At 51.7% G+C, this 8,922-nt stretch overlaps 2 protein-coding genes across 9 annotated transcripts in view; one reads left to right on the forward strand and one right to left on the reverse strand.

Moving 5' to 3' along the window:
• Nucleotides 1–5,704, reverse strand: part of HADHA (hydroxyacyl-CoA dehydrogenase trifunctional multienzyme complex subunit alpha) — a 28,785-nt gene extending 23,081 nt beyond the window's left edge. Inside the window, exons 1-3 of one of the 2 annotated variants that reach the window (XM_026080192.1) lie at nucleotides 5,585–5,702; nucleotides 817–858; nucleotides 656–726 (exon numbers count right to left, since the gene is read on the reverse strand). In XM_026080192.1, the coding sequence (XP_025935977.1) occupies nucleotides 656–726; nucleotides 817–858; nucleotides 5,585–5,672 (201 nt within the window). In that variant the 5' untranslated portion in view covers nucleotides 5,673–5,702. Of the gene's footprint in view, nucleotides 1–655; nucleotides 727–816; nucleotides 859–5,584 lie in introns of both variants that reach the window. The other variant, XM_026080193.1, reaches the window with a different exon arrangement.
• Nucleotides 5,705–6,036: 332 nt separating this feature from the next.
• Nucleotides 6,037–8,922, forward strand: part of HADHB (hydroxyacyl-CoA dehydrogenase trifunctional multienzyme complex subunit beta) — a 16,643-nt gene continuing 13,757 nt past the window's right edge. For 2 of the 7 annotated variants that reach the window (XM_026080196.1, XM_026080197.1), the window contains exons 1-2: nucleotides 6,037–6,070; nucleotides 8,611–8,685. In XM_026080196.1, the coding sequence (XP_025935981.1) occupies nucleotides 8,619–8,685 (67 nt within the window). In that variant the 5' untranslated portion in view covers nucleotides 6,037–6,070; nucleotides 8,611–8,618. Of the gene's footprint in view, nucleotides 6,071–7,266; nucleotides 7,346–8,053; nucleotides 8,181–8,610; nucleotides 8,686–8,922 lie in introns of those variants that run through there. The other 5 variants (XM_026080194.1, XM_026080195.1, XM_026080199.1 and 2 more) reach the window with 4 other exon arrangements.

Genomic DNA, 8,922 nt, shown 5'->3' on the forward strand with positions numbered 1-8,922 from the left:
GTATCATCAGAAAACTCTCACAGAAGAAAGACTAAACAAAAAGCCAAAGCCAGTGGTTGGTCTAAATGGATTTTCCAATCTGTCTGATGCCAGTAGAAGCAGTAGCTCTACAGCCCTTTAAAAAGTGCATTCCAGCACAATTATGTTTCCGGGCGCACAAATTGAGCCCAGATTTGCTATAAAGTTTACTTCACCCTGTGTCACAACACAGCCAGAAAGAAAACCTCGAGATGAAACCCTGCAGCAGGTCATCAGGTAATCAGTTCTTAAAAAGTTCCTTCCTCAACCTCACAAACAGTGGCTTTGTGACCTCAAAACTCAGGTTTTAAGAGTTTCTAAGTTGTTTTGTTCTACCGAATGGACAATCTCCTTAATTATTTTGAATCCAGAACTTAATAATGTTCAATGATATCTTGTGCTGGTGAGAGAGACAAGTTAATTTGGTACATACAAAATACTTCCACTGGGCACTTTCCAGTATGTTCTTTTATTATATGCCCTAATTCTCATTCTCAAATTTCTACTTTATTCAAATTTGACAGGCAGCAGGTTAGGAAAGTTCTTGAATTAGCAATATTCAGTGCCTTCTCTGTACCACCTGTATTCCTGCTATTTCCTCTGATATGCCTATTAATCACAGTCAACAAAACCGTACCTTTGCATTTGGTGTGCTGAAACGTACAACAGCAACATCTCCTTTGATCTCACAGCTAACGTGCGTTCTAGCTGGAAACAAAATCCAATAAACATAAGCTGATAAAGTGCTTCCATTTAGGAAAGAAAAATCAAACTCACATACAAAAACTTTACACTTACCCTGAAGAGCGGTGGAGGTGGAGATCTTGCGGCAAGCATAACCTAAGGCAGAGATGTTGCAGATGTTACAGGCATTCTCAGTAAGCTTTTGAGGTGATCTCAGCTTAACTGCCCATAATTAATACACTCTCCCATCTTCCTTTATCTGCTGAGGCCGGTGTTTTAGAAAATCCTGAATATCAGCCAGTTCCTTCTGCTGTGGCTTGACCTGTGCCACCACCAGAATTCAATGGACCCTATGCTACTGAAGCGACATTCGCAGTACAGATCCCATACTGGACTTTCCAATACCAGGAATGCCAAACTGAGGGCAAAAATCAAAACCTTCTTACCAAAGAGTTGACAACAGATTAAGCAGGGGACCTACACGGGTGTTTTGACATTAGGTGTGCACAATTCAACGCTTCTTCACATGTTAAACTAGAGAGACCTTACTGCCCTTTGGACAGTTTCAAGCCTGAATGTTAAGTTCTCCCCAGATCAAACACAGATGACCTAGAATATTTCTGCAAAAATACACTATTATGCCAGTAAATTTTGCCACTCCAAGTGTTACTTCACAGATCACAGGGAACATACCTGGTAAGCCACAAAGAAACAGCACAAAATGTTTATTCTCTCCTCCAGTCTACCAATGAAATGGTTGATCCATCTCTACAAATTACATATACAAGCGCCTAGACAAACTTGTCTTGTTTCAAAGCACTCTGAAAAATCAGAACGAGGTATGACCAAATTCTGTTTAAAAGTGAAGTGCTACTTTACTCCCACAAATATCCCAGATTCCCCTTTCCTGCCAAGAACTCGTGTTTTGCCTGATGATCTCTCACTACGCAAATGAGTCTCAGTTCTGTTCAAGTGACCTTGATCTTGACTGAGAGGATCCTCCAACACAGATCTAGGCTGAATCTCTGCCAAAGCTGTTTTAATTCTGAAAGTCTAAAAGTGTTACTTCTTAGGCAACATGCCGTACATCTACCAGTTGGAACACAGCCATTTACTACTCGGCACTGGTAAAATGCTCAGAGCTGAAACAATCCCTTTCCCAGCAGCAAGAAGGCAGAAAACCCAGAGGAGTGAAGACAACCTTAAAACCTTGGCCCGCACCTTGCAAACAGGCACGTTTCCCTGCCCGCAGCCTTGTGACACCGGCTCAGGGCTAGAGCTCCTTTGCACTTTGACCCTCTTTCCACTTTGTCCCGGGTGCTGGCACGGGGGAATGACCTTTGCGCTCCATTCCCGGAGCCCAGATACCCGGCGGGACGCTGCGGGGCGGGGTTGGAAATTGTGTGTCAGTCCGTCCCACTCTCCGGCAGGGAGGCTCGTGTGCTTGCAATACCACTTTATAAACAAAGTGTGAACTGGTTTCCACTCCAAAGCTACTTTAAAATATTTCTGGACTGGAACAAGGCCCAGATTGCGATTACTCAGGTCAACATTAATTTCCTTAGACTTTCTGCGCGCTGAAGCTGGGTACTCCTGAAACTAAGCACCAACTCTCATTTTGCACAAAACAGAGCATTGTCTGCCAACAGTTTCTCCACCGACATATGTGCCTCCGCAAAACGTGATGCACTTCATCGGGTTAAAATACCACAATTAACAAGCTACCCCAGAATCACAGAACGCTTGAGGTTGGAAGGGACCTTTAGAGGTCATCTAGTCCAACCCCCTGCTCAGGCATGGTCACCTAGAGCAGGCTGCCCATCCACGGAAGGTCAGCACTGCACAGTCCTACTGGATTTCTTCACTTTAATGTAGACATTGTATTGTATTGTATTACTCCATAATGACAGGCAGGGCAGAAAGGAGAATCTGATCAAACAAAAATCTCTGCGGCAAATCAAGTGATAACGTTTTCCTTCCACACCCTCAGTCGGGCACCTCCTAAAGCCGGGATAGGGGAAGGTAAGTAGCATATCACTCTCTCCAACGCCCACCTGGAGCAAGGTGCTGACTATACAGCATAACTACATCGTATACAAAATAGACGATCTCAATTCAAAATAAAAAAGTGAACAGATGAATGATTCTTCTCCTCTTTCTATAGACTAATATACTTTGTCCTTAACTCTTTGAAACCACTTTCTGAAGACACGCTTCCAAGAAAATTTTAAACTTTGAATTCCACTTTGCCTTTCAGTCTTAACACAACAGCTAGAAAGCAGAAAAAAAAAAAATCAAGGGCAAGACAGAACAAACCTCACTGTATTTTAATATAAGCTCTTTTGGGAAACACACTGTCGTTACAGTAACAGTTGCTTAATATTTGAGTAAGAGTTTTTTAATTCTAACTTTCTGTGTGCTATTCTTGACAATATTTTATTTTAGGGTGCAGTATACTCTTGGAAAACAATTTCTATGTCTAAAATTAAAAGCACATTTATGCAGTCACAGTCATAGTACAACTGCTTTAGGCTTTGACTCATTCAGAAGTAGCAGTGATAACTTGCCAGGATTGAAGCCAGAAAAATCCTCTTCCAAATTCTGAAGGAATAACAGCAGGCCAGATGTACATTTCTACCATTTTATTAATGTTCATTCTGGAACTCAAAGCCCTGAATATATATTCAGTTTTCACTACTTCACATTTTTCACTCTTCGGACAACTGACAGACTGGCTATGAAAAGGAACACCAAACACCTCAGAAAATTGTTCTCAGGATTTAGCAGAGCGCTTCAGAAGTAAGCGGAGAATGGAAAAGCCGCCTTTCACACAGTCTGGCTGGGACCTGTTTCTTCCCACTTTCTCTTTCCTCTATCATTTCCTTGGCTGCTTCCTTGTCCTGCGCTTCCCCTTCCTGCCCTTCCACTCACCTGGAGACAGCACGTCACCTGAAGTGGGAACACCAGCCATAGATGGTTCAGGAGAAAAGGCTTCTTGTAGTCCTGGACTAAGCCAAGCACCAGCAGAACAAAAGAGCTGACGCTCACGATGACGGCTACTGCCCACACTTCCAGCCTGTACCTGTGAGCTGATCGCGCAGAGCACCGAACCGCGAGCCACAAGACGGGAAACTTCTGACAAACTGAGTTTTACTAACACCTGTGGGAACCTGTCAGCGTACCATACGCGGAAGAGCAGGTAAGACTAGCTCTTAAGCTTACATGGTCTTCTGCCTACTTCTTGCCTTTTGCAATTCTTTTTTGGCCTGTCCTTGATACATGTTGTTCTTCCGTAACAAAGCATTTGCAAAAATGGATGCAAATGCTTTGTTACGGAAGAACAACATGTAGGAAGACTGCTATTAATTACTCCGAATGACAGAGTCCAGATAGCAGTGCCAGAACAGAGTATTTGTAACGAAGAATATTGCCAGTTACAACAAGAAACCCGCAAGTGGCAGTCTAAGCAATCTCGGGAATTACTGCCGATCTGCTCATTACCAGTTGCAGTGCTCTGCTCCTCCAGCTACCAAGTCACATATAAACTTGTTCCAATCCTGTACGTAAAACAGGTGTTAGGCTTAAATGAAACCTTGCCAGATTTCAGCTCTACATTGACACCACATCCTCAGGCCCTTCAAAGCACAGAAATAAGAGCTTGTTTCCAACGACTCCAAGTCTTAGCCTTAGGCCGGCGCAGGGGCACCTTGCTCCTCCTTTCTTTGGTACCTCTGTGACAAGGCACCGGGACTCAGCCCTCAGCAGTCACCGCGCACAGGCGAGAAGGTGCTCGGGCTTTGCCTCACGTCAGCAGATCGCAGGGGAGCAGCGGTCAGCGACCGAGACGCTTGTAAACACGACCTAGGCGCGGTCTAAAGACAGACCGTGAGGCCCCTGGAGACACAGACACACACGGGCACCTTCGCTCCTCTCCCCACACAGGGGGGGGGCAGGGGGATCCCCTCCCCTCGGGGCCACATACAGACCCCCAGGACGAAGCTGTCCCCCGGGGGCACGCGCACAAGAACACCCCTTCCCACAGATACACAGACACGTGTGGGAAAACGCTCCTGGAGGACAGCCCCAGGAGACACGTGTGCAAGGACACGGGGACACCCCCGCGCGCGCACGCACGCACGCCGGGGACACACGCAGCGTGCAAGGACACAAGGACGCCCCCTCCCCGGAGGTCAGCTCGCACGCACAGCACAACCCTGCCTGGAGCCCCAATGAACACGCAAGGTCGCAGGGACACCCCCCCCCCCCAAAAAAAAACATGTGAGGACGTGGGGCCGCCCACCCAGGGACACAGAGACCAGCCCACCCCAGGGACACGCGTGGGGACACACACACACCGCCGTCCCCCAGGACACCCAGGCACAGAAACCTGCCCTGGGGACAGCGGGGGGGAGACAGAGGGACGCCCTGGAGACCCCCCCCCCCACGCAAACACACACACACGGGGAACTGCCTCCACGGCGGCAGTCCCCTCCCCAGAGCCCCCCAGGGACACGAACACCCCCGGATGCTTCCCCACGGTGACACCCCCCCCCCGGAGACACCTCACTCCTCACAGTCCCCCGGTGACACGCACGCGCGAGACCTCAGTAACTGCCGTCTCTCAACCCCCACCCCAAGAACACGCACACGCGTGGACACCCCCGGTAACACCCCGTCCCTCACAGCCCCCCCTCTCCCCCGCACACGCGTGTGGCCCCACTGACCGCCGTCCCTCAGCCCCCACGCGCGCGGCCTCACAACGCCCCTCGGTGACACGCACACGCGTGGGCACCCCCCCCTCCTCCCATGGAGGCCGCGCCTCCTCCCGTCGCACCGCTCGCTCCCGCCCCGGCCGCGGGGCCCCGCTGCTCCCGCCGCTCACCCGGGGGCCAGGCGCGGCGCGGCGGGCAGTACTTGGCGGCGGCCATGAAGCGCCCCAGGCTCCCGATGCCGCGCACCGCCGCCGCCATCTTTGCTGCGCGCGAGGTCGAATGAGGGAGAGGCGCGCGGGCACCGCCCGGGGGCTTCGCCGCGCCCTCCCCTCCCGGCCCGGCCCGCCCCGCTCGAGGCTGCCCGAGGCGCTGCCTGCTCCCGCTGTCGCCTTCGTCTCCCGCTCTCCACGCTTGGCTCCGCTCGCCGTGGGGCCTCGGCCGGTTTCCACCTTCTCCGAACGGGAGCGATGGTCAGGACGGCTGGAGGACGGGAGCCGAGGCTGCCCGCCTTGCCGCCTGAATCAGGCGAGCTTTGGGGCAGCCCGAGAGGGGCGGGGCGCGGGCGCGGGGTCCTTCCTGAGTGGCGGCGCGGCGGCGGCAGTGCGCAGGCGGCGGCGGGGACGGGACGGGACGGGACGGGACGGGACGGGACGGAGGTGCGCGGGCAGCGGCGGGGACGCGGGGTGAAGGGGGGCTTGTGCGTGTGACGGAGGTGCGCAGTGCGGGGGGGAAGCTCTGTATATGTATATATGTGTACATATATACATATGTGCGTGTATATACGYGTACATTATGTGTGCGCGGCCTGTCTGGGGCCGGTGTGAACCGCCCGAGGTGTGTGAGAGAGCGGGACGCGCAGCTTGGTGTGTGCGCGGTGTTTGTGCGTGTGGGGTGCGAGTCGTGGATGTGTGGTGTGGGGGGAGCGTGCGCGGTGTGTGTCTGGGGTATGTAGCGTGTATTTGGGGTGTGCGGTGTGTGTGCCAGAGAAGCGGACATCTAGTACAGGTGTGTTTTTGAGGAGTGTGGTGTGCGTGTGTCTCTGGGCTGTGTGAACTGAGGTTTCTGCAGGAGAAGTGGATGTGTAGCACGGGGAGTGTGGGGTATACACGTGTGTAGAAGTGTGGGTGTAGTTTGTTTGGAGTGTGGTGCATGTGTACAAGGAGTCTGTGTGTAGCGTGCCTGTGGGTGTGTGGGGTGTGCGAGCTGCCTGGGGTRCGTGTGTGAAGAGTGCACGTCTAGTGCGTGGCGTGTGCCCGCGAGCAGTGGATGTAGTGCGTCTGCGGGTCAGTGGTGCGTGTGTACAGGGATGGGGGGTAGCGTGTCTGGGGTGTGTGGTTCGTGTGAACTGCCTGGGGCGAGTGTGAGAGGAGTGACTGCGTAGTGTGGCAGATCTGTGGGTGTGCGGGATGTGCAGGTACAAGGAGTGGGTGCGTAGTGTGTCTGTGATGCGTGGTGTTGTGTGTGCAAAGAGTGGGTGTGTAGTGCTTGTGAGAGCTTTTTGGGGTGGGTGTACAAAGGTGTGTGTGTGTGATTTTGAGTACGAGAACTTGTGRGGGGTGTGTGTGGAGAAGGGGTGGATGTGTAGTGTGGGGTGTGTGGGTGAGGATGCGTGTGGGATGTGCGTTCGCACTGAGTGGGTGTGCAGTGTGTCTGGGGTGTGCAGTGCAGTGAGGGTGTGTGTGTATGAAGAGGTGCGTGTGTTTGCGAGTGTGTTTATGAGAGCGTGTGTGCGCTGTGTATGCAAGGGCTGGATGTGTAGTGTGTGCAGGTGAGAGGGTGGCTGCTCTGTGTGAACGAGGGGCAGGTGTGCAGCGTGTCCGGTGGCGTTGTGGGGTGYGTGGAGGGAGGAAGGGGAGGGTGGGCTGTTCTGTAAACTGGGCAGATGTTGCKGATTCTGGAGAGGAGATTTGGCTGGATCGCTCTGTGTGCATGTGCGTGTTGTAGGGGTTGTCTGGTTGGGGTACCTGGRGGCCGGGTGACTATTCTGAAAACGGGGAGGATATCGCACGTGCTGGGGGCGAGACCAGTCAGGCCTGTGGGTGTGTGAGGGAGCAGCTGTGCAGTGYGCAGCGGGTGGGTCTGTTCTGGGCCCCTGGAGAGGAGGGGAAGTGGGTGACGTGTGTAAACCGGGCACGGAAGATTGGGGGGGAGGTTCAGCTGGGTGTGAGGAGGGAGCTGGACACAGATGGAGGAAGAGAACTCACACAGAGGCAACRGGGAGAAGGGTGGCTCGAAGGAGGTCTCTTGTTTTGGACCCTTATCGATGAGGGGAGACTAAGACTTGTGGGACGCAAGCGCAGCTGAGAGGGCCGGGGAACGAGCGTTGCTGCATCGGTTGTCTGAGCTGTAGGGAGCGAGGTGCAAGTGCGGAAGGGGGTGGCTGGCAGGATGTTGAGTTCTGAGAAGCCGAAGGGAGCTGCTGTACTTGGGTGAGGATGKGCTGGGAGTGGGACTGCAGGTGTTCCTCTAGCTCTCTAGAGAAAGCGTGTCTGTGTTTGGAAGAGAGAGAGTGCTGTCGCTTTGAACATTAAAAGCGTGAAAGAGTAAGCTCTGTAGTGAATGTTGTTTGGAGGYGGCTGAAGAGCTGGAGCTGCAGGGCCCTTTTTTGCCCTTGGCAGGAAAAACTGCAGCTGAGGGTTCGTCTGTAGGGAAGCCTGGTGATCCTGTTTTGGAATGAGCTCTGGAGAAGGCCATGGAGGAAGCCTTGGGGGGTTGCTTACCAGCTTGTTCTACTTCCCATGGGGATACACAACAAGAGTTACTGAGGTTAGAATCAGCAGATAAAACTCAGGGTAGTGGCGTGGGGTTGTGCCAAGGAGAGTGCATTAGGAGAGTCATGCTGGCAGTGAGATTGCCTGGGCTYGGAGACAATTTTCCAGTGGGGAAGTGGTGGAACAGTTATTGCGAGGGGAATCTAAAACTGTGCTGGCTGCTGCAGTGCTGGGTCATCGGGGAGATGACTATATATTTACAGGAATGTTTGCAGGCCACAGTCRTAAGCCAGACTAATCATGTGTTAGATGCTGTTCAAAAGTGTAACAGAAARTAATTCCCGGTGCTGCTGCACTTGACTGCCCTTGATGTGTCTTCTCTTTCTCCACTTTTTTGACTTGTGTGAATCAGGCAGACTGCTTACCTTGAAATTGTTCTGAATAAGGCAGATTGGACTAATAGCGGTCTTTCTTCACCTCTCTAGATCTCAAAATGACTTCCATGTTGACCCGTATCATCAGAGACCTCCCTGCTTCCTCAGCATGGGCTGCCAGGGTCTGTAAGTATCTTTACATTCATTAAAGGCTTGAATTGATAGGTCATAAAGTTCTGTTTGTTTTAAGCATTACATTTCGAAGGGACACTTGTGTCTGAATATCTGTTACATTGTATTTTTTTTTTTTAACAACTAATTCCATTGCTGACATATTTGTTGTTTCCCACATCTTCCATTGTGGGAGGAATCTCATGTTAACTGGTAATATATATTATATTGTTTTTATGAACACAGTAAATT

The sequence above is a fragment of the Apteryx rowi genome, unplaced genomic scaffold (genome assembly GCF_003343035.1).
Source record: "Apteryx rowi isolate R43461 unplaced genomic scaffold, aptRow1 scaffold_511, whole genome shotgun sequence".
In the NCBI taxonomy this organism is placed as follows: Eukaryota; Metazoa; Chordata; class Aves; order Apterygiformes; family Apterygidae; genus Apteryx; species Apteryx rowi.